The 24499-nt window shown below is 49.1% G+C and overlaps 1 protein-coding gene across 1 annotated transcript; it reads right to left on the reverse strand.

The window, feature by feature from the left end:
- Positions 1-1683: 1683 nt before the first annotated feature.
- On the reverse strand, positions 1684-20476 carry LOC122367993 (transcriptional regulator ERG homolog). Its single transcript, XM_043341571.1, has 6 exons — positions 20328-20476; positions 15506-15553; positions 10531-10605; positions 7254-7491; positions 6708-6910; positions 1684-2926 (listed from the first exon to the last, which is right to left on the reverse strand). The coding sequence occupies exons 1-6, from the start codon at positions 20416-20418 to the stop codon at positions 2781-2783; spliced, it is 801 nt and encodes a 266-aa protein (XP_043197506.1). The 5' UTR covers positions 20419-20476; the 3' UTR covers positions 1684-2780.
- Between the last annotated feature and the right edge of the window lie 4023 nt (positions 20477-24499).

The following is a 24499-nucleotide window of genomic DNA, read 5'->3' on the forward strand; positions in this document are numbered from 1 at the left end:
CTACCTACAGACCCCATCGGTGCTCACCCAAAACCCGACTGGCGACTATAGACCCGACTGATCCTCACCCAGACCAGGCTATACAAGTACAGACCCGATCATTCCTCACCAGACCAGACTACAGACTCGACCAGTCCTCGCCAAAACAGACTGGTGAGAACACGGCCGAGACACTCAGTCACATTAGCCCTGTTTCCATGACACTACGGACAGGATCGGATCGGCGAATCCGGATCGGCGAATCCGGATCAGCAGTGCCATTTCCATGACCGATCCCTCCCGAAACAGGATTCGCACCGGGATTGGCCGATCCGGATCGGCTTCTCTAATCCGGGATTGGTAGACGTAACTGGCGCGCTGCGGCGATTTACTTCATAATTCCCTTCATAACGTTCTCAAGCTAATGCGAATCAAGCGGTAAGTTGTGTCTTTTCAGGGATCTGTGCCACCGTTTGTGCGCAGAGACTACCGACTGGGATTCAGCGACCACGGTGTCAGTGTTAAAGACTGTACGGCCGGCGGCGAGACTGTACCCGGCCGGCGGCGAGACTGTACGGCCGGCGGCGAGGGTCCCCGCCGCGGCGGGTAGGGGAGACGGCGCGACCTTGGCGCGTCCCCTAGTGTCGCGCGGTGCCGCTCGGGGAGGGTGGACGTGGGTGTGCTGAGTGTGTAGTGTCGTCTGTCGTCTTCTCTTGCGACCATGTAAGTTTCTGCCGTGCTTTGTAACAATTGGTTAAGAAAATGTATCCCAATTATTGCAGCAAACATAAACCGCAGACCAAAACTGGCGCCGAAACGCTCAGTTGAAAATGGCGGCGGCGCAGCCTGCCGCAAAGGGAATAGTGCTGCCATATGCTGCCAAAGTGGGATCGGCCTCTCTAATCTTCTTTTTGAATCCGGATTACCCGATCCGATCCCCCAACGCGAAATGTGCCGTTTCCATGGTCGTTTGAATCCGGATTCGGAGCTAATCCGGATTCAGAAGTGTCATGGAAACGGGGCTATTGAGGATGGTGTGAATTAGCCGAAGAGGGGGGACGGAACTGAGGGTAAACGTCCCATTGACGGTCTCTGTGGATTGTGGTGTAAGGTTGTCGAGATATGCCGTTGAAAATAAACGGCATGGCTTGCTGAAGTACTGCAAGTCGTCTTTGGAATATCAGACCTAAACAATAAATAAATAAATATCCCGCCGGCTCCTAACACCTTAGTGACTGTCCTGTCAGTTCCGTTCATTTAATCAGGCAAGCGATTGCCAAAATCTCACACGGGTCATTGCTCTGACCAACTGAACTCCAACACATCTGTGAAATGATTGGCGCAGATATGTCGCTCGGCGACAGGCTGAGACCGATTGCGTTCAGCGCGTCACTTCAGAAAAGTGTGCGATTCCTCGCTCTACTGAGCGGAACTTTCGGTCCTGACAGCAGTGACAGCCAGAGGCGGCCCGTCGCGGCAGATTGTCCGCCTCCAGCTGACAGCACGGGGACGGGGGGCGATGGGGACTCCAGAGGATAACACGTGCGAGCGCAGGCTCTCGAGCCTAGAAAAATACCTAAATAATGTTTTCTAACTAAAACGCTTTCAGTTGCTTGGCTTTGAAATTCGCCTTCGCTTATTATGCATGGTACCTATGCTCAAATAACATCGGTAACATGCAGGAAGAAAATGCGAGACAATCACTTCATCTCAAACCAGTTTTATTTCTCTCAATGTAGACGGCGGCTCCCATGACATCTTTGTACACATGACTTAACAATGCGCTCTCTATATTTACAAAATCGAGATGTAGCTTGTTACCCGATCGAGTCGGTATCCATACTCAACTACAAACCCACTGGGTCGTATTGAGTATTCTGTCAAACACTGAAATTGTCACCTCTATGTAGATAAAGTGCCCAAAAATAATACCAATACGTGGACAACACCAGTTGGCATAAACGTCACCTTGATGACATCAAAAAGAACGTTCTAAGAAGGAGGCATACATCAAAGAATGCCCAAGAGATCACTGACACATGTGTTACAGGACACATTAATAAATAATAAATGACGATATAATTATGAAACATAAATAAATATAATAACATACATGCATAATATCCTCCAAAATATACCTTAAATACTTATTAAAATAAAAAATTATGGCATGGAGCATCAGCCACAATATTGCACAATCACAAGACTGACTAGAATGATGAGGAACTATCACTTAAAACGCACCTTAAACATGCGGAGGGATGAAAATAAACGCCTACACATAGGTTTCGAAGGATCAACGCTGCAACTAAACCATCCTGTTCACTGACATCAACTGCGACAAGTTCACAAGTCGGACATTTGTCAAAACCACGGAGCTCAACGACATTTGCTACAGCTGTGAACATTCGCTCGGTCCTAGCGCCAAACTAGCTATGCATGTTACGAGTATTCAGGCATTATCACAGTACCATTTCTGACCTGTTTAAATATATCGACTATACACTTGTACATAGTTGCTGGAATAAACTGACGGATATCTTGAGATCAAACAATGATTCTCAACGGGAGTATTCGAGTATAATGTAAAATGATGTAAAATCAGCACAGTCTTGCATGATTAAGTAGCAACAAAGCATTGCAACACTCACATATGAACAAAAAGAATAAAAGCCACATTGACTAAACCAAATCATAATCAAACCATTGCCATTTCTGGCTGTCCGGAACAGTTATCAGAAATTATCGCTTACGCCCGGGTCGTCGGGTGGGCTCCACATCCACCACTTGGCGGGGGTCTGTCACGCATAGTGCGGGTATGACGAGATGTGTGACGTCATATGGCTGGGGTGGTGTGACGTCATGTGGCCCGAGGCGGCGGCGATGTTGGAGTACAGGTTGGCGCTCGGGTTCGGCCAGTAGGACGACGGCGACGGGAATATGCTCCCTGGAAATGAGAGGGACGGTTAGTTCGTGTCGGGTAGTTACACGCATCTTCATCTGGCAGCGTAGAGACTTTCACGTTGACATTAGTAAAACTTCAAAGCAAGAAAAATAAATGATGTTCTGACCATGGATTCTGAGGTATTGAGTACAAAAGAAAACATTATGACGCTTAATATATGTTACCCAAATCGGTGTTTAATTTTTATCCAGGCTTTTACGGGTACCCATCCCTCAAACCACCGGCTTAAGGGTGCGTTTCACGCGTAACGCTATGAGAAACGTTTTTCGTAAATATCTAGAGCATCGTTGCTTCGATTGCCTTCGTTTTTTGATATGTTATGAAGGACGTTAACCTCGTCATCACAGAGTGGTAACCGTTGTTCTGCAATCCACATATACTGAGCAATTGGGACAAACATATTGCAAAATCAAAATTTCAAACGAATAGAACTCAATAACGGATTGTCGTACGACTGTGATGTTTGCAGTTTTGGACTGACTAAGTCAAGGAAAACATTTCCTAGCAAGCCTTTTTTCAATTTTTGTACCATGTTTTGCATGATACAATTTTCATCTTGCAGTGCATTGCATAAAAGCCGCGACAACAATTTCAAAAATGTGGCTGCTAGGAATCATAAAGACATCGATTCTCTACACAATCCTGTAGATTGAATCATCATTGCATGCATCACTATGCAGTTCTATTCATTTGAAAGTCATTGCACAGCTAGTTCATAAAATCGCCGAGAGATGTCACTGGCTGTATGGCCCGCGCGTTTCGACGGTCCCCTCGGCTCGTCACTCAGCGGCGTTTGTTGACACAGTGTCACACCCATTAGTTACGGCGCTCCGCTGGCGTTCGGCCGCCGTCGAGGTGCCCTGAACCCTCCCTGCTAAGTTTCGGCGTGACCAGACGTGTCGGAGGACGGAGACTCATCCCACGATCTATCCATGAGCGGCGCCCAGCCAGGCGTCTCCTATCACGCGCCTCTCACTCTTGATCGGGAGTGCGCCGGGAAGAGCTTGTGAGAAACTGACAACTTTGAAAGATGTCACAATTAGTTTGTGTCAGTGGTATTACGAACAGCGAACAGGTATATTTTGACAATAGGTATTTGACCTGACCTGGGTAGTCGGTACTGATCATAAATAATGAAAATAACCAGCAATACCTACCAATTCCATGGAGGCATAGACCCTAAGTGACGTGAGACCAAAGATCAGTTCGACTGTTATGTCAAAACCCTCGTCCTGGCAGGGTATTAACCCGCGCCCTGGTGGGGGGGCGGGGCTTTTTTTTGCCCCTCCTCCAGACTTTTCCATATATCTCCAGAACCGCTGCGCTGATCGTCACCAAACTTTCAGTACCCTCCCGGACATCAATTTTACACATTGTGACCAAAATTTTTTCCAAAGACTATGATAGGTTGGCCGGAAATGACGTCAGAGTGACGTCATGTTCTGCCGTTTTCGACCCAAAAAAGGGTTTCGCCGGAAGAGCTGTCAGGCCTATAGCTTTGCAAATACAAAAAAACGATTAAGACATAAACGCTGTAGAATTGACAGGGCTACAAAACTGTTATCTCAGATTTTTGAAATTTTTGGATTTTGACCCCCAAAAATAAAAAAAAATATATTTTTTAAATATAATAGCCGAAAAATCCAAAACGTTTTTTTGAATTTCGCAAAAACCAGAATATATGTGATATTCGACTTACCGCTTTCTATCTACATACCAAATTTGAGATTGATACCTCTTTTTTGGCGAAGTTATAGCGAAAAAACGGTTCAAAATTGATGACGTCAAATTTTCAAACTCAATGTTTAGCAATTCTAGACCCCGTAGCGCAAAACAAAGAACATCATTAGACTCCCCGTGACGAGCTGCATCGAATCAATACCCATTTTATGCAAAACTATCAACTTTAAAATTTGACCTTTTTTGACCTGACCTTGACCTGACCTTCACCAGAAAGTGACCTAAGCCGTACCTGATAGTCTTATAACCAACACCATAGAGTTGGAAATGAAAAATTGGCCATAAAACATGCATCGCACAACCTTAGTACCTAAAGTTAGGTTCATGTGACCTGACCTGTGGCTGTGACCCTTGGTGACCTGACCTGTGACCTGACCTGATAATGTCAGTGACCTCTTATAGTAACATATGTACTAGGCAACTGACGCCCTATCGCTGATTCTCGACAAAATGCGTTTTCTTCGGTGTTATAGCGCATTCCCTAGATGACCCGTGAACGGTGAAACATTTCATCTTTGACCTGACTTGTGACGTCATCGGTGACCCCGAGGTCAATGAAATTTGGTTTCCTTCAACAAATTTGACAGGCCTTTCGAACGCCGTTTGAATTTTGGGGATCCGTCCAATAGTTTCGGAGATACGAGGGGGGGGGACAAAAAATAGCCCCCCCCCCCCCCCACCAGGTCGCGTTATAAACAGACCCCACCAGGGCGCGGGTTAACGCGTCGGTTGCCTTGTACATACAGATGTTGTTAAAAGACGTCACTGATACCAGGTCAGGTCACAGAGGTCAGGTCACCAAGGGTCAACACGTGAACCCAACTTTTCTAGGGCCGTGTGATGCATGTTTTGTGACCAATTTTTCATTTCCAACTCAATGGTTTTGGTTAGACGACCATGAGGGACGGCTTAGGACTTAGGTTACTTTCTGGTGGAGGTTAGGTCAAGATCTGGTAAAAAAGGTCAAATTTCGAAGTTGATACTTTTGCATAAAAAGAGTACCTATTTTGATGCACTTCATCACGAGGAGTTCCATCGGTCGCAAAACGTCCTCAATTTTGCAACCGATACCCCCCGAACCTGATTACGACACGCTGACGAAGTTTTGTTATACAATTCGAAAGCTCCGACCCGAACGATTTCTTGGGGGATTTAAGTTCGGATGCGGTTATAAGATTCCGGGACATATGTACAAGTTGCAGCTACCAATGGCCTTATTACATCGTGCACTGCAACTTACAAAGGACTCGGGCATCTACTATAGCTCTGATGCGGTGACAAAATTGTAAGCGTTTTATAAAGCATATTCATCTGTGCCTTCTGATGCGATAGTCCGGCACTATACAGTGTAGGTAGCTCATTCTGATAGCTCATGCAATAACCCGAGTTTCGAGCACCTAGGATATGCCTGAGCTGGGTGACCTAAACTTCTGAGACCTGGGTTCTACAATTTCACACACGATGAGAAATTGATGCACGATAAGCTATGCCAAGTTTCGCAGCGCTTATACGGGCAACAAAATAAAAACTTGCAAGATTGACCAAAAAATGCCACACTTCCCTAACACTATGAATGTGACTGAAGCTGCTTTCCTGTACCTCATTCTATTAGCCTTCTCATTATTCCGGTCTTTCCCTATCCATGTGTGTCGGCGCGGGTTAGGCCCAATGTGGTTCGACTGAGTGCTTGACATCTGGTCCTTTCCGCCCGGCCTGACCGGCGCGGCGCGGCGGACCCGTGCCACTCCTCCCCGAACTCGCGGGGCGCGGATGGGGAGGGGCGGCCCGGCAGTCGAACCCCTCTGCGCTAACAGATGGATGGACAGGGGAAATGTGATACTTGTCCTATGACAACAAATCGGCGTTCAGCGCTAGGGCCATCTACTGGTCTAGAAACGTATCTCTATGTCGGCAAGATCCTCGCCAGGTGGTGTAAAGGTCGCGTGAAACGCACCCTTAAAAACCCAGCTACCCAACCAAATTCACAATTCCCCACACCACTAAGTTCCCAAGCCGTCCTCACCTGTGCTGCTCGGCATCGGCGTGTGGGGCGTCATGAAGTTCAGCTTTGAGGAGCTATGGTAGCCCATGAAGAAGTCGCCCTGGTACTTGTAGGCGGCAGGGTCCGCGGCCGGCTGGGTGGCAGCTGCCAGACCGTGGAAGTCGAACTTGTACGCGTACCGCTTGCCGTGCACCTTGGTCATGATGTTCTTGTCGTAGTAGTACCTGAAACATTCGGAGATTAAATATGATCTACGCAACTCGAAAGTCGTGGTGCCAATTTGTGGCATTGATAAATCAATAGAGAAACGAATGCATCAGGAACGATTAAAAATGCCCGTAGTTAGAAGTTAAACATTTAGTTCTAGATCAGCTCCCATAAAAAATATTTGCTCTATAAATGGCTGACTAAACGATGCTTAGTAAATTTAGCTACGTTAAAATACACCGTTTCCCTATTTCACTAAAAAAACACTCCTCAAATATCTACATTAAGCCACGCCAACTTGACACCGTCTCAGTTCCTCAATCCGCCTCTGAGGACCCTCACTCCACATCCATTCTTTACCTGAGCGCGCGGCTGAGCTTGTCGTAGTTCATATTCGGCTTGCTCTTCCGCTCTCCCCACTTCCTGGCCACCTCATCAGGATCGGACAGCTTGAACTCGCCGTTGGTGCCCTCCCAGGTGATGATGCCGGCATTGGCGCTGTCTGACAGCAGCTCCAGCAGGAACTGCCACAGCTGAATCTGACCGGTTCCCGAGCTGGCCAGCCGACTGCTGGTCGCCCCGAACATCTGGTACGGGTCTGACGAGAGTAGGGAGCGGGTGGGGTTAGTATGAGTATTGTACGGGTCTTACGGACGGGGCGAGTGGTGGGAAGTATTATACGGGACTGACGGATGTGTGGAACAATGTAACAGGTAGATTAGCTGGCAGGTGTGAGGGTGAGCATATGAGGAGCTGACTGTCTTATTTTCACCCTGTAAGTCCCTCGTTATCGTTTGTCGTCCTCTGTTTACTGTTGACAGTCTACCTATCAAGGGTCATTCGCTTCTATCATAGTTTTGCCGTGTCCGTAGCTCTTAGTCTTACACGTTAACCGTCAAACGCAACCGTGTGTAGATATCATTCTTACATGATCCACCAGTAAGCCACCGTCCATCTTCAATCCATCGTTAACCGCCTATCCCTCTCCAGTCGTCCCCGTCTACACACAGCCGTCAACTCCCTTCTACTCCGTTCGTCACCCGTCTAGCCCAGTAATGGCCGCAGACGGCAGCGAGGGCGGGGGCGGGGGCGGCAGTAAGGGCGGCGCGCTGACGCGTGGCTAATACCCCGCTCAACACCATTCCGCCGCCACCGCCCGTCTGAAAGGCAGCCGGTCTCTGTTTGGCTCCATTAGCCGGGAGAGAGCAGAGCCAACGAGAGAAGGCAGAGTGAGGGAGAGGGGTTGGCGACGGACGGGGCCCGGCTCCGAACGACACCTCGAGTCTTCGACTTTGATGTTGAATCAGCGTATGATGAGGGACATGCGGCGCAGGTGGCGAGTATCTACGCATGAAGCTGGTAGTGTCTTAACCCTCGCCGGACCTATTGGTTTTCTACATACGCGCCGGCCGAGGGGGGGGGGGGGCGGGTACGACCCCCCCTCGCCGTTTCGCCCCTGGTGGAGCTAGCGCGTCGCGGAAAAAACGAGCGTGTGCGCCGTTACGAGACGCAGAGATTGGTACCCGATTTTAAGGTCCTAGGTCAACCGGTGACCTCTGAGGTCAGGTCAAGTGCCCCAAGGTACGGTTCAGTTTTTGGTGAATAACTTCGCAAAAAACGGCCGCAGAGCGCCGATTTTGGCAGCATCGTGTTCGTCTCGCTCAGGCGCGTTGAATAATATACTTTTTGTCCGGGTCAGGTCAACTTGGGGTGTTGACCTCAGGTCAAGGTCAGGTCAGCACCCCCAGGTCACGAAGTTGGTCGAAAGAGGTCATGTCGCATATCATTCGATTCGGCAGGTCTTCCTGAGTCCATTGGTGGCTTTTCCGACTCGCTAGCTCAATTTGATCAAGAGTTATTGACGAAAAACTAATATGACCTTGATGACGTCATAAATGACGTCACGCAAGGTCAACATTGCAAAAGTGACGCATCTAACCTTGCAAGGAGTGCATAAGATCACGATTCTGTGTGCTTGAGATAGTTGGAGATCGTTCCCGGCGCCAGAATAGCAGTTTTCATTTTTCCCCATTGACTTATAATGGTGAGGTCACTAAAATGACCTGACCTCATATGACCTTTAAGAAAAATCCGAGATATACAAGTTGTGGGACTCATAATGGATACTAGATTCTGCAAGTTTCATTTCCCTGTGACATCTCCTCTGGCAGTGAGGGCGTTGCGAAGTTGCGACATTTGAAGACCGTGCAGAGGTTCACTTATGACGTCATAGGTCAGTGACCTGACCTGACCCAAAAATGCGGTTGGTGTCAAAAGATGCGGCTTGGATCAAAGGTCAGGTATGCCAAGTTTCAGCTCTCTATCGCCAGCGTGTTTGGAGCTATCGCGAAAAAACCCTATGGGGGGGGGGGCGGCACCCGCCCCCCCCCTCGGCCGGCGAGGGTTAAGTGTTTGTTGATAATGTGCAACGAATGTGCACAATGCCTACCCTAAGTCTCAACAATTGATGAATTATAACTGAAAGCTGGCGTTCTGTCTAACTAATAATTGTTCAATATGCAGGCCCCCCCCCCAAAAAAAAACGCGCTTAATTTAGCTATGCGAAGGTCAAGCGAAAATCCCTACCATCCATGCCATGGCAATCGCCTTTTGCTGCACTGTCCTTTATATTACGCGCAGCTATTCACCATAACCCGGCCTTTTCCCGGCCCGCCCCAAGGCCCTAGGTCATATACGCGGCGCGTCGGTGTCCATTTTTGGCGACTGTTAGCGGGCTATCGAGTGACCGGTCAGACGGCGTGGGCTCGTTATGGGAACCGACCCAGTCACGGAGAGGACGGCGGCACGAACCATCGATTGGACCGGCCAGTCGACCGCGAGGACCACGCCGGGACGACTGTCGGTCAGGTCAGCTGGTTAATTGACAGCATCCTCAACAACTGCTCTGATTTCATTGCCACTTTTCAATTATAATAAAAAATTTATCTGCAGGCACGAATAATCTTCATTGTATCATGCTTTTGTCAATACTTTTCAAAGGTCGAAAATCAGGCCGATTATCAAACTTACGTAAAACTGTAAATCACAACAAAATTTCGCCTCTTCAACCTCCCAGTTTTGGCCAACAAGCTGTCTAAAGCTACCCTCTCCTGCCATGGTAGGGAATGCCGGTTCTCTGACGGGGTGAGCCGCTCCTCTGGCGTGGCATGCCGGCCTTTCAGCCGAGCGGAGCGCCATAGTGGGCGTCCATTACCTCCCACTCTGTGGCGGTGGGACCGATCGGCCACCGCTGATGACGGGGGTGGACACTGGACGGAGGGCGGCACTGGACACCAATCAGGAGCCGAGCCGAGATCGCAGCGCAGCGCGGCGGAAAGAGACGTGCGGAGGGTGGGGGGGTTGCTGGTGGGGTGGGGTGGGGGGCTGGTTAGGGAGGCTGGTCGGTGTAAGAGACTGGCCAGAAGGCTCAGTGTGATTGGTAAGGTTACACGAAGAACGGTTATCAAGTAAGTTAATGTTGTTCTCTGCATCCTCCCCATGCCTAAAATAGCGAAGGTCATAGGAGTCTGGTTTGGATCGACACACTAAGAACGTCAATAACACTGCAAGAACTGCATTTTATCCCCCCTCCCTCCTTTCTCATCGCGAGCTCCCGTCAGTTTTATTGTTTCCTCACCTGGTTGCCTGAGATGTGCATGGCCCGCCTCCAATGACGACTTTGCCACGCTCGAGAGACTGTTGTGTGAATACGCTGAAACAGAACAACAAATCAATTAATGTGAGGGCGCCGGGCGGAACATCAAACAAAGTTGGAGAGCAAAAATACGGTGGTATTTGGGCTTCAATTTATTTTGTTAGGAGGCTGGTAGGTCAAGCAATCTCCACTTTTGCTTTTCAGATTTTGAAAGCACGGCGTCAAGGAATCCCATATCAGACCAAAACTAAAAGTATTTCTATGCGGAATGCCGCACAACATTCTTTCCTTTGTTCTCAATGCAACACGTTATCAAACACTGATCATTCCAAAGGTGTGTAATTGTATGTTCAGTACCTCATCGGGTACGGACTGTAACGCACACTGCTGCTGAAAATCGTCACATTGCTGCTACAATTTCATGCGATAACAGCGAAGTGGGCGCCTCATTACCGCCGTAGTACGCCAAGAAAGCGATCTCAAATGACGTCGAAAGTACAGCGTTCACCATTGACAACGTTTACCCTCAACGTAAATATCTTCAGGTAGTCCATGCTGACCATCGAAATTGTGCGGTTTACGAATAATAACGACAGAAAGTATCCGCTATAACCCGAAATAAATCCAGCTGTAACCGTGCCATTTCAGCACAAATCGCCATGCGGGTTCATATCGCTGCCAGGAACGTTCCAACATAGCCCTAGGTCGGCCATTAGGGTAGATATACAAAGCCAAACGTCTGTCCTTATCGGCCATTTTACAGCGACGTACGCTGCACGGATCCAATGGGCAGTCAAGTGTTGGCCTTTCGTCGCTTTAGGCAAGGTAACCACACCGGTTTATAAATCAGTCATGCAGCTTGCACGGGGTGTTCACAGCCAGGATTTCGCGTCGAATCGATCGACGAACCAGCAGGGGCCACGATGGCCAGGCGAGCACTGAATTCGCAGCAGAAACCACTTTGAAGGAATCGCCAAAAGAACGGGCAAGCTAGGCATACCTATCTCAAACAATTTGACGTAGAAAGTTTTTAGATTTTCAGGTATTTAACCCGGCGGCCGCTGGGCCTCCGCGCCACCCGCCGGCCGCTGGGGGGGGGGGGCATATAGTTGCCCCCCCTTTACTTCCGCGACGATATCGTCGCAACGCGAAGGGATAGAGAAGCGAAACTTTGCACACATCTTTCTGAATACCTAGCGGAGGTTGTGTCCGAATTTGGTGTCGATCCCATTTGAAATGACGTCACAGTGACGTCATAAGTCAAATTATAGATTTGCGACTCTCAGTTTCCTCACGATACATCAGATATATGGGACCGAATATAAAGGGCCGATTATTGGCTAGGAACTAGATGGAAGTGTACTTAGATGTTTTAGGATGACAGCAGATGCTGTCTAGTTCATTTACAAATGAGTTTCATGCTCAGCGTCATCAGAAACGGTCCATATCGGAAAACGACAAAACTTTATGACGTCACTGTGACGTCATCTTAGGTGCTACAACCACCAAAATTTCTTCAAACATTGCCTAGGTATTCATTTGAAGCTATGCCAAGTTTCACGTTCGTAGCTCATCGCGTTTCGGAGATATTCCACAAAACGTAAAGGGGGGGGGCAACTTTATGCCCCCCCCCCCAGCGGCTCGTGGGTTAAAAAAAGTTTAGTGAAGCACATTTGTGAACTTTTTAAATCACAGGTGTTTAACGTAGTAGATAAAGGCGCACATATTACATGTTATTGTTTAAAAAAAAAAACAAAAAAAAAACATTGACTTTTCCTCAATCTCAATAGCTGGTTGCAAAACAAACATTGTCTTCCGCAATCCTCAGCAAACTTTTGCATTGCACGCAACTAAAGGTAGAGGTAAGTTTGATAAATGTGCTGCAGAACGGCCATAGAACATCCAATTTAAGTTGCTGAGCAGACTTTTTTTGCAGTAGAAAATGATGACAAATATGTTTCAGTCTGCCAAATCACAAGGCTCGATTCTAGTTAACCGTTTTCACAAGAATTCCCCGTATGGACGGTGAGGTCGTATGGTGTACCAGACACCATGTCCCATGTCAGGACCTCGTTTGGCGGGGCGTTCCGTCTTTGTTGGTCTGTATGCTGTCGTGATTCATCGTCATCCATTCTGTCTGAGCGGGGTGGCGGTGTCAGAGTGAGCTGCCGACAGCAGAAAGCTCGGTGTGACCTGGGAAATGATAGTCGGCCGAATTTCACCCCTAACCTGGGAGAGGTGGCGGTCCTGTGTAGGTGGGTCTATACTGGAGGGAATTAGCGCGATAAATGGACAAGAGTAGATAAATCACGTCAGCTGTTGCTGAACTCGTCTCGAAACCACCGTCTGAAACACGATGAAGTGTTATCAGTCGCCATTTTTGTGTCTTATAGAACTTTGAAATGACCGAAAAAAGGTCTTCAGTTTTTGCTTTTTACCGACATTTCTTTTTTTTAGAAAAAAAAACAATCGCCTTAGCTTGTCGTTCGGTGAATTTCAAACATCTTTTTAGCAACCCCAAAAGACCTAATAAAAGTCTACTCAAACCATAACAAACCGTGAAAACGCCAGCACATATCCACTTTGACCATTTCCATCGCATGAATAGCCTTCTTCATATCACTTGTCGCAAGCTGGGGGACCAAACGTCTGTAGTTGGCTGTTTGCAAGATAACTGGATCAAGCCACACAATACATCCGGGTCAGTCTCTGTCGGCGAGCCTTTGAACGCTGACAGTGGCCAAATGAATCGACTCGTTATGCCCAGATTCAATTTGTTTAATCTGGCCGGGGGCGGCGGCGGCGGCGGCGGCGGACCCTTCCCGTCCGCCAACAATGCTCATCCACCGTAAATTGGGTATATGTAGCCATCAAAGCGATTCACACATGAATTACGACTAACAAGAGCCGCCGGGGGAGGCGAGCAGAGAGGAAGAATTGAAAGTAACTGGCGGCGATCCCATTCAGCGCCGATAATGTGTGCTAACGATGCTAGCGAGGCGCGCCAGAGTGGTGGCGGCGGTGGCGGCGACGGCGGTGGCGGTGGCGGCGGTGGCGGCAGTGGCGGTAGGAATGGTAACGAGCAACATCAACAGCATTACCGGCATCCAGGCAATCAGGACAGCCGCCGGCCGCAGCTCTCCAGGAGGCATAGAAACAGAGAGCAAGAGGAATGACGGAGTCTTTTGGCAGTCGAGTCCATCTTTCGACAGTCGAGTGGTAGTTTCGGTGGAGGTTTCAGTGGTTGACTGCTTCGAGTCAAAGATGTACGCAAAGTTTATGTCGGAGCGATATCGGGCTCAAAATATGAGTTACACCATTCAACTTCAACAGCTAACACGCGCAGAAGGGTTTGGATGGTGGAAGTTATTGCCAGATGTCGGAATTTTCACAGTACTCAGCGGCCCAGCTTAAGATTTTACGTCGCTATTCTCTTATTCAACAGATACGTCTGCTGAAAGCTCAAACAAAACGTATCATCATAAAAAGAAAACCCATAAATTCAGCACCCATCTCTTTCATGGAGGGTGAGTATAACTTTACAAGCCCAGCCCTGAATAACAGCAGTGGCAGCGGATCCTTCACTCGGTCAGTCCCCATCAGTCCCTCAAGTCACCCCCGTCTGTGCCCATGTCGCGTAGCCGCCCCCCACAGACAGCGGTCCCGCCCAGGTCGTCAGCGGTTCCTCGGCTACAAATGGCCCGTCTGATGCTAATGAATGTCGACCCGGGAGCGCGTCATCCCCGCGCCACTGCTGTAACAGTCGCGGGCGAGCGGACGCGTGGGGAGCAGAGATGTTGCGGTAGGCTGATAGATGTGAGGGAGCGGAGATTTCTGTCTAGTGTCGCCAGGCTTTGAAAATGAACATAAGAAAATGGCGGAGAGGCGCTGCTTTGTAACAACCCTGCACAAGAAAATGGCATTCATACTCATCACCTAGTCATTTATGGTTACGTTTTATTCAGCTTCAATGCTTTTAACAATTTTCATCAAATGTGTTTTTATATTTAGCCATAATTATTACTGTAAAACTAACGCAAAAGGTTTAGCTGACACGGAAAGAACCCTTTTAAGTTTCTCCTCGTCTTGGCGTCGTTTTCAACACGCCCTCACCAGTCTCGCCGCTTTGACAGCTCAACAGTGTCACGCCAGCGGCACCCCGCCCCTCTACCCACTCCTCGCTCTGCCCGCCACCAGTCAATCGCTCTCCCAGCATCGGCGGCCAACGTTTGTTCACCGTTCGCGCCGGCGCACCGCGAAAGACTTTTCTTGTCGGATTTCGCGGCCCGCTGCTCTGGCAAACAGGAGTCGCGCACGGCCCAGCGCGTCGCGACGCCGACCGGCTGTCGGCCGATGGAGAGATATTGAAATCGACGCTCCCGATACATCCATTGATGAAATTCAACGGCACTCGAGTCGGTTCGATGGTGAGCGGAGTCAGAGCTGTCGCGGCAGTAGCGGGGACACTAGAGGGACGGCAGCGGCAGCGGGCTCGCAGAGACACCCGGGGAGGTGACGGGTCGCGGACAGGCGCCTCCCGGCAGAGCCGCAGAGCCGTGTTTGGTCAGAGAGCCGGCGGCGCTATTGATTTTTGCGGCCGGTTCCGGCGCGCGGCGGCAGAGCGGCCACTGATTGCCGAACGGTGTTGGGGAGATGAGGTTAACTCGGACACGGCGTGATTGCACCGCCTCCAGACGGAGACTCGCCGAGGGCCGGCCGAGGGTGCTTCACAACTTTGTCAGTTGGTGAGGTGTAACACTCGATCGGACTCTTTTAGAAGCTCCTCTCAATAAAGCGAGTCGTTCAAAACAGTGAGTCAATCCGATGAAATATTAATGACGGTGCTTAAATTCATCGAACAACATAGTCGGAAGTTCAATAAAGTTTTCCGCGTGAGAAACAAGACGAGTGCATGCGGGATGGTCGCGCGAAGCGAACTGAGAAGGGAGCCACTCACCTTGTGCTTGAGAAGTGTGAGCTCCCCATGCCGCCTTGTAAGCAGGATCTGAAATGAAAGAAACACAAAATTGGTAGTGATGTGAGTGAAATTTGTACTAAACGTATTACCATACCAACGTCCATATTCCTCGATTCGGAAATATGCGGTGCACGATGCACAAGTACTTGCATGACAACATCTTTTGACTCGCAGAATAGCTAACTATACGGATGGCATTAATTGTAAAGGGTTTATAAAGATTATAAAAAGACTTACTAAAGAAGAACTGGAAACTTTTTACGAAGCATAGGTATTAGGTACGAAAAACGTTATGACATGGAATGCAAACAGTAATTATTTGATTACCAGAGTGCAGTTTAAATATCACAGTCGTATTCGTGTGTTCATCGTAGTTTTTACTCCTCTCTTCGACATCTTACACTAATGACATTCAAGCACTAAACCATAACGAACGTTTTCATATGTTAATTTCAGAAGGGTTTGTGTTCGGGTTTTAGCGTCGACCATCCTTGAAAAACCAGTGGTCCAGCAACAAATGAGCGTGACTCTAGACTCTGACAGGGTTCGCTCCGTTGGACCTCGCTGGGCCAGGGGAGGAAGGGCGCTACACATGACTGGCTGGGATTTTATAATGCCACCGCTGGCCTAGCCCGACCGCTGGCCTGCCGAGTGGCCGGAGCCGATGGCAGTTTGTCAAATGTTGAGAGTTCTAGAGGCCAGGCAGTTTGCGGTTGTGAAACTAGGACTACTTTTTATGAGCTTGTACTGTAGCAGTCAAGCTTTTAGAAGCTAGAAACATTATGGTATGATATATTTCATATATTTAGGATGGCTCACGAAAATGTTAACGTAAGAAGGACGGGTGGAGGAAGGTTAATTTTTGAATTACGTTAACGACGGGTGACTGTAATTTATTTGTTCTTGTCGAAAATTTATAAGTAAACAAAACCTATAAATATCAGAAATGCATCCTTTGTTTAAGTTAAGCTTCGAGCGCGAATCGATATGACGCTGCTTTACATATAATTATCGTCCTCCTTACTATAGATACTTATAACAAGTAACTTATTTTTGGTATTTTACCGCATTGATGTTGGGAAAACTAAAAAAATAAAGGAAAAACAATTAATGTCAACTTCATGAGTAAGCCTTAAGACTTGGCAACAGCATTTGTAAATTCGCTCTCCGATGACAAATGGTCATGTCTTGCGCCTTGGTTCGGTATATGTAGGACGCCTGCAGCCGGGCTTAAGGCCATGCGGCACAGCATCATCGCAGGCGTTCCTACTAGTGACATCTAGCGGCAGCGTTATGAATTCGAGGGTCTTAGCAGCTCCCTTTTTATTCTGTCTCAAACACGATTGTAATTTCAATTATTAACTTACAACACGTTGTATGTTTGAGTTAACATGTTATACGGCATCTGAGTGTCATGTCATACCATAGCTCAGGGTATCCATAGCTTACCATAAACAACTACAGATCCTGCATGGTCTACACTGCACACTGCGCACGTGACGTTTGCCTTCCTAAGGACGGGAACTATAAGTTGATAAGGTTGACAAGCATGATGTTGAAAACGAGTCTCGTTCCTGCTGAACTCACCAGTTGAAGATTATGATGATGACAATATAAAATGGTAAAGAAGAATAGAGCACAAGGCAGCAAAAGCCTACAACGGAACATAGTTAATCAAATTTGGCAATTAACAAGAAATGGCATGCATCAGGCAGCCTCAGAATGGGGCTGCAATGTGCATACAACATCATGACCAACATGTATTAATATAGGTTTCCTTTGAACAAAGATGATTTACTTTGATTCAACGAGAGTTGAGACAAGTTTAGGAATTACACGTAAATACATACAACAGGTGACATGAATTTAATCAATCAAGAAGGCGAGAAAAGGCATTCCATATCAGTAGTGTTAGTAGTACATGAGCTACAGCTCGTATGGCGCTCGCTAGCATCACTAACAGAGCAAAACAGAAACAGTAGCACCCACAATTATTCTTTGCACGTATGCATATCAATGCTCGCTGGACATTTGCAGTGAAACGATTGAGCGAGTTCAAACATTGCGTGTCATTCGCAGTGACGCCTTATGGCTCTAGAACACACGTCATAAATTTTCGTAAGACGCCCGTCGGACGTCGGCTGCATTGCAAAACCTCGAATAAAAAATCTAGGTTTGTGATCTCTGCCCCGGTAAACAGATGTTGGAAGAAATGTTAATCAAACAGCGAGTTTTGCACGTAGCTAGAAATGGCGATGAATGTTGCTACGTTGGCTTGATGCTTTACATAAGACGGTCTTATGGCTAAGCGAATAACCTCAGTGAAAATGGACATTCCAGATGGATAATAATTATCAGTTTGTAGCTGTATATTTGTGAATGTGTTGGAGAACAAACACAGAGCTTAGAGCCCTTTGCGGGTGAATTAATTTCCACTAAAACATCACAAGACACTGAAAATTATGCATCGAGGTTTCAACGCTTGTAACTGATGCAGAGAGTGAAGAAAATATCTGCTCAGTCCTCCAGTAGTCTGTACAGTGGGTCTATTTAAGATCTCCAGAGCCACCACGTGGCGCTACGGTCGGGGTAGGGCGAGTCCAAATCCCGAGGGAAGTGAGGTCACCGGTCATTGTGGGGAAAGGAGAGAGGGGGAGTGACGCGGTATCACAGCGCATCGGGCGTGCGTAGCGCCGGGAGTGGGCCGCCCAGGGCCGCCCGCCACTGCGCCGAGGCTGAGGGGAGGGGATGATGGTTGCGGGTGCGTTCACCCCGGTATGGTGGTATCCTGTTCATGTGGAACCGGCAAGAATGCGACTGAAGGGAATCATTATCTCAAACAAACGGGCAAGCCAGAGGCAGCGTCAGTTCCAGCCAAAATGTTGAACAATGATAATTGAAATCTAGGACGTATTCATAGCATGCAACTATTCAGTCGATAGTTGCATGATGCTTTTCATGATGCATGATGAGGCTTTTCTTAACTGTTGTTTGAGTTAGATATTTTTCATTTGGCACGTTCAGTTTTGGTGGGGTTTATCGGGTCGATAAGAAGCAGAAAAGAAAAAAGAGTTGAAATGGCTCCAGACAAATGACCAAAAATATTTTCTTAAAAAAATGAATCTTAGCTAAACATTTATAAGCGATAATTTTGACTTTTGGAAAGGATATTGGGGAAAGATGTCATCGTGCTTATCGAAGTTGCAGTAGAAGCCGGAAAGGTTCTGGTTCGTGTCTAGATAAAACCAGACCCGGCAGTGGGGCTCGAACTCACGACATCGCATTCAGCTCACAGGTTACCCAGCCTCAACGCTACGAGCACCTATCGCCCTGCGCAGCTTGCTCAGTGTTTCGGCTAAAGTTCGGCCAAAGTGTCTGACGTCTGTCAATGTCACGAGGCGAAACCCCAAGGTAAATGTCCGTTCCGGTAGCTCGGTCGGTAGAGCGTTGGACTCCATGTGCCATGTGGTGAGAGCGCACGTCCCGGTTGCAAAAGTCCGGGTTCGAAACGTGACGTGTGCTTGACGTTTTTGAGCCTCCTGACGGGCATGGTTGTGGTTGGTTGCAGGCCGCTGCCAGGCGAAGTCAGTGAGGGGACCGGCCGTGCGCGGCTATGTGCGCACGTTAAAATTTGGACTCTAAATTCTGCCATAGACCAGGAATTGCTTGATCGGAGGGTAGAGAGTAGGGTCAACGGAACAAGCTCAGCTTAGCGGGGACTTTGTCCTTGTGATTCCTTTCTTTCAAAAGGTTCGGGCCAAATTTATGTTAAAAAAAGGCAAGCCGAACCTGGTTGGGCCGGGTTGAACCCGGTTGGACCGGTGTCTTACATCACGCAACCATGCAGTCAGACAAAACAGAGGCTAATTTCGGGTTAAATATTTTTATTAACTGATCTTATTGTTTTTTAGCTTACACGTATAATAACTTTTAGCTTTTTGAAACTCCAGACTTCATGCACAAAAATCTGGCATTCGTCCACTTTTCCTAATCTTCTCTTAGCGACTTGATTTGACCTTAAAAGCCCATCTTACCAGCAAAAAAAATCACCTGCGTGATAATTATTTGCCGAAGGGCGCTCTACGCATGAAACGCCAGCCGGTCAAAAAACTGGCGACCGATACGATCTTTCTATTGCTTCAATTATATTCAATGAAAATTTCAGGAGACACAAATAATCTTAATCCTTATAGCTGCTGGGCTCCCGGAGCATTCGCTAGCATTCCATTGCTAGCTGCATTACCAACATCACATTTGCATTACTTTGGGTTCACCATAGTTGACAGTAGATGAGCCGGCCACAGCAAACCCATGCCTCATTATCCTTTCCTTCCAAGCAGCCAACTGCGAAGCTAACCGGCCGCTCGGCCCACCACCTCGATATGGAACAACGCTGGTGTGCGCCATTTGCCTGCGGCAGTGCCCCACCGCGCCGGGGCTGTTTGACAGGTCACCCGCACCGTGACCTCGCCACCCCCCCCCCCCCGCCCCATCGGGCCCAGCTCGGTAGTGACCTCTCCTTGAGTCTCACATGGACTCGACTGAGGCTCAACGCCATCTACTTGCGTCTGGAGATCCTTACTAGATCCACTGTACAACCAGAAAATGCGAAGTGCCATGTCACGGACATCAACAGCGAACGAACCAGCGAACCAGCGAAGCAATTGCCTGTAAGCCTATCAAACAGACAAAATTAAAATTCAACCAACTCTGCGCCGCCACCCTCAACCCCTGCCGACGGTTGACACCCTGACGGACCATTGTGTGATGACCTCTGGCCACCCCGGCACACACTACTGACCTGAGAACAGCATGGACAGGTTGGTGAGCGGAGTGCCGCGCGGCAGGTAGTCCCCAGCCAGCGGAGTCGGCGGACTCTTCAGATCCAGCATGGCTGCTCTTCACAGCGGCTCGGTTCTTCCCCGCAAACTTCTCGAGCTCTTCACGTTCCGCAGTCGTCAGTCGCCAGTCTTCAGCGCCTCAGCGGCTATTCTCGCCTGCTCCAGCCCTGCTCCAGCGCGGTGCGTAGGCTCAAACCCGTCCGCTCGCCTGGGGTGCCACTGGCGAGCCGCCGCCGCCGCGGCCGTCGCACCGACGCGTCGGCCGCATCACTCATCGTCGGCATCGATCAGCGGGGCGGGGCCTGGTCGCGCCGGCCAATCAGCGGCCGGCACCGCCGCCAGAGAGGAAATCACGAATTCCGGTTGGCTGACAGCACTCCGGAAAGCCGACCGGATACCGACAAGAACGACTTTTCTTTAAGTAATGGCGGTGGAAAATATGACACACAATTTGCCGATGATGAATCTCGCCAGCGCCGCCGCCGAGTTTTTCCTCGTTTGAGGTGGTTCAGCAGCACCGCCGCTCGACGAACTCGGTTGTTTATGTGATGGAAGGCTGGGAGTGAGTCTGAACAGCAGTTGTCCGGACCTCCGCCTCACTGCCGTTTACCAGTCGCCTCATCCACCGCCAAACCGAGGACGAATGATGGCTCTACGGCCGTGGATGAGTGCACCTCGAAGCAGTTGGTTTGATGGATACGGCGTGCGATTTTCGGCTACGCCAGAATCGGTCACGGTCAAGAAGCCTGCAGGCTCCGAGAAATGCGAGGATGCATATATAGAACCGATCAATCTAAATAACCGCCTTCGCCAGTCGAGAAGAAAACTTCTTCAAATTTGATGGAAAACAGCTTCATGTCCATGTCGACAGTTTCTGATGTGTTAAACATAGACAATACATAGGTGTTAAATATAATTTCACTACAGATAACGCCTATTTTTTGTATGATGAAATAAGCCTCCTCCATAACAAAATATGGTAAAAGTATCACCCCTTAAAAACTGTAATAAACAGCGGTGCTATTTCAAATATTGATTAAAACTTTCTGCACAGCATTTACGATGAACTATATATTCCACCAGCCAATCCAAGCACCGTTTATAACAGTATTACCCCGTGCTGTAAACGTGCCAACCCACGTCTGAATCGATAGCCAATGTCTGTCGGCGTCGCCCCATGGCGGCCCGTTAGGCCAACAATCGATATAATCGTGAACGTCTTTCCGGCCGGCCGCGGCGCGCCATAGCCCCTGGAAAGCGCGGGAAATGGCCGCAGGAAGCGCGCGGCCGGCGCTCGACTTCCGGCGGGAGCGCGGCAACGACCGGCGTCTGCACTCGCCGGCGCCGCTGCAACTGTTGCTGCCAGACCGACCAGCTTTTCATTCGATTCTTTTATTATGGTGTCGATATATGCAACAATGATATTGATAAAATGTATAGGACGAAATGGTGGAATAAAATTCTGCAGTTGTGGTATGTGTTGCTTCAATAGTGAGGGAGGTGGCAATCGTGACCCGCGGGCATGTTTATTTTGTAGGTGAGGATATTTGTAGTGTTCCAGGAAAAATATTAACTTTACAGATCTTGGAACATAGTTAAAGTACAAAGTACGCACATAAACCTCTAAAACTCCAGATTCAAGTGAAACATTGACATAATTTTGATTGCATGCCGCTTAGTCTGAAGGTAGGTGGAAAATAAAAACGGAATAAATTACCAACATCAGCTGAAATTTCACACCGAGTCTGCACACCATTCGTGACTTATTCGAGTAGATCAGCTCAGCTGTGACACTTATTACCCCACTGCCAGTTCAAGTAACCCCGGTCGGCGCCGACTGCCGCTCCGTCAAAACTACTCGTCCGCCCCGCCCTCCCTTTAACGGCCACTCGACTCGGGTTAGGTCGTGTCGGTCCAACACCACCAGACGTGTCTGAAACGCATCGACATTCCGCTGAGGTCACGATACCCGTCGGACGGAAGGAATCCAAACGAGGTCGTCATCCGAGCCGGGCGTCGCGGCCGGCGGTGTCGAACGGCGTGAAACGGCCTCCGGCGTCCGCCCGGCAATTGTTCGGCAGTGGGGCACTCAGCCGTGTCACGACCCAGCCGGACCCGAAACGGAGCGTGTGGGCGCGCCGACGGCCGACCGATCCGCGCAGGTCCACCGTCGGACCGAGGTGCGTGTCGATGGTCAGGTGGTAAATCACGTCCGGAGCCAGCCAGGTCGGCGTAAAGGGTCGAGCATTCGCCGTAAGGCGAGAAAGTGCTAGAAGGTTCAGCTGGCCAGAAAGTGCTAGAAGATTCAGCTGGCCACGGCATCGACCAGAGCAAGTAGTTGTAAAATAGGATGCAATTGTCGAAGGCAAAATGTTTCTTATCAACTAAACTAAGTAGGTATAGAAGAAGAATACATGAAGAAGGCAATGGAGGAACGTTATCCAACACAATACAAATATAAACCTATTGGCAGTGAAACCAGTCATCAGTTTTTCCGTGCTAGAACTTCACACCCAGTCATCCGCTTTCAAGATTTCGTCCCTGCCTGTGTCGCACCCACTCCCAGCAGCCTTTCCGCGAGACGTCGAGCCGTCAGAACCGGCGTGTCGGAACCGGCGCGCCGCAAGGTCCGTTCACTTTGACAACAATTCGCCGACAGCGCCCCGACAATTCGTCGCCATTATCTGTGCGCGTCGCCGGCGGCGTGGCGTCACCTCCCGGGGAGAGCCATGTCGCCCGGCCCGCCGCGCGCCTTTTTAAAGCCGCCGCGCCGTCATCGACGAGGCGCGCCCGTCGCCACCCCGTGTTTATCATCGCGCGTGCCATTGAGCCAGCCAGCGGGCACGTGGCATCGGCACGTGCCGACACGTGGGACAACGTTCGGCCAATTAAAACCGACCAGTGAGAGTGACACCACCTTTCAAAGCCGATTTAATGAAGTTCTTTGTGCGCTGCCGCTATTGGCTCAGTGGATGCGTGTTTTTATCGGGTGTTATCCGACAGTCTGACTGCCACTCGCCTGCAGTCAGGCGTGCCTGTTTGCATTGGAAAGTGGTGGGTGAGGCAGGCACTGCATTTCACGGCTGGTGAATACACAGGCCCGTTTATAGTTGTATGGGCTAAGACTCAAAATCTGTATAGTGAATGTTCCTGATCAATATGTCGCTTATGTGTCGCAATGTGTCGCTTACCCCCCCCCCCCCCATCCTCCCCGTTATCTCCCAATACAGGTAATGCGAATGGATGCTTGCGACAAGAAAATAAATTTAATAGAATCACATTTCGTAACAGAAGATAACGAGAGTAAAAACGAAAATATGTTGTAAACAAAAGAATTACTTACGCCAACTCAAAAGCATTCACATTTCACGGAATCTCTACCGCCATCGTGAAATTCGTGTGTCGCTTTCTACATCTTCCTCACACTTCTACGTAATTTGTGGTAATTACCGTCATCTCCCGGCCAGCTAACATCCTCTCTGTCACCACTAGCGCCACGCCACATTACATGGAGACGAGTCGGTCTTCCGGCCACCATGGATGGTGTTCCTTCAGGGCCATAATTGCAGCTATTAGCGGCGGAACAGCCCTCGAAACTGGACCCGGTGATATGACCGTTTCAGGGAGTAGCTCGGCATCGGAAATGGGAGGAATATATCCTCCGATTAGTTCGCTCCCACTAATAAACGCTGGCTAGTGGCTGAGGTCCTTGCCACGGGTTAGGTGAGTAGGCGTAGTGCGTCAAAGGCGGGGGCGGAGACGGGGAAGGGGACAGCTAAAACATATACCTAGCGGAGGCGGCAAATAGTACTGGTCGCTGCACTGATAAGTCTCCCCGGAACACAAATGTAGGCGATGACATGCCTAATCGAATCGACAAAGTATGCGAAGCACATGCCAAGCATCGGCTATCAAGCGATGGCGTTAAAAATAACTCACGCCAGTCGCCAACCATCAGCCATGCGATTTCTAAGCGAGGTGTCGCCACGGAGCACGCCACCCCTTGCTCTACGTCTCCGCCCCCGGTGACGCAGCGGTTGCCATGGCAACCAAGATCGATTGTGGCGCCGCAACAACATCCGAATCTGTGTTGTCATCCTCTCTTGGCCGGCGCGTCCTTTGAGCAATCAGA

Source organism: Amphibalanus amphitrite, unplaced genomic scaffold (genome assembly GCF_019059575.1).
Source record: "Amphibalanus amphitrite isolate SeventyFive unplaced genomic scaffold, NRLGWU_Aamphi_draft 000913F_arrow, whole genome shotgun sequence".
Taxonomy (NCBI): Eukaryota; Metazoa; Arthropoda; class Thecostraca; order Balanomorpha; family Balanidae; genus Amphibalanus; species Amphibalanus amphitrite.

Coding starts and splice junctions, on each gene's coding strand:
- LOC122367993 (XM_043341571.1), bottom strand. CDS start 20,418: ATGCTGGATCTGAAGAGTCCGCCGACTCCGCTGGCTGGGGACTACCTG. Junction 6,911..7,253: donor AAGCTCAGCCGCGCGCTCAG/GTAAAGAATGGA, acceptor CGAATGTTTCAG/GTACTACTACGACAAGAACA. Junction 2,927..6,707: donor GCCGATGCCGAGCAGCACAG/GTGAGGACGGCT, acceptor TCTCATTTCCAG/GGAGCATATTCCCGTCGCCG.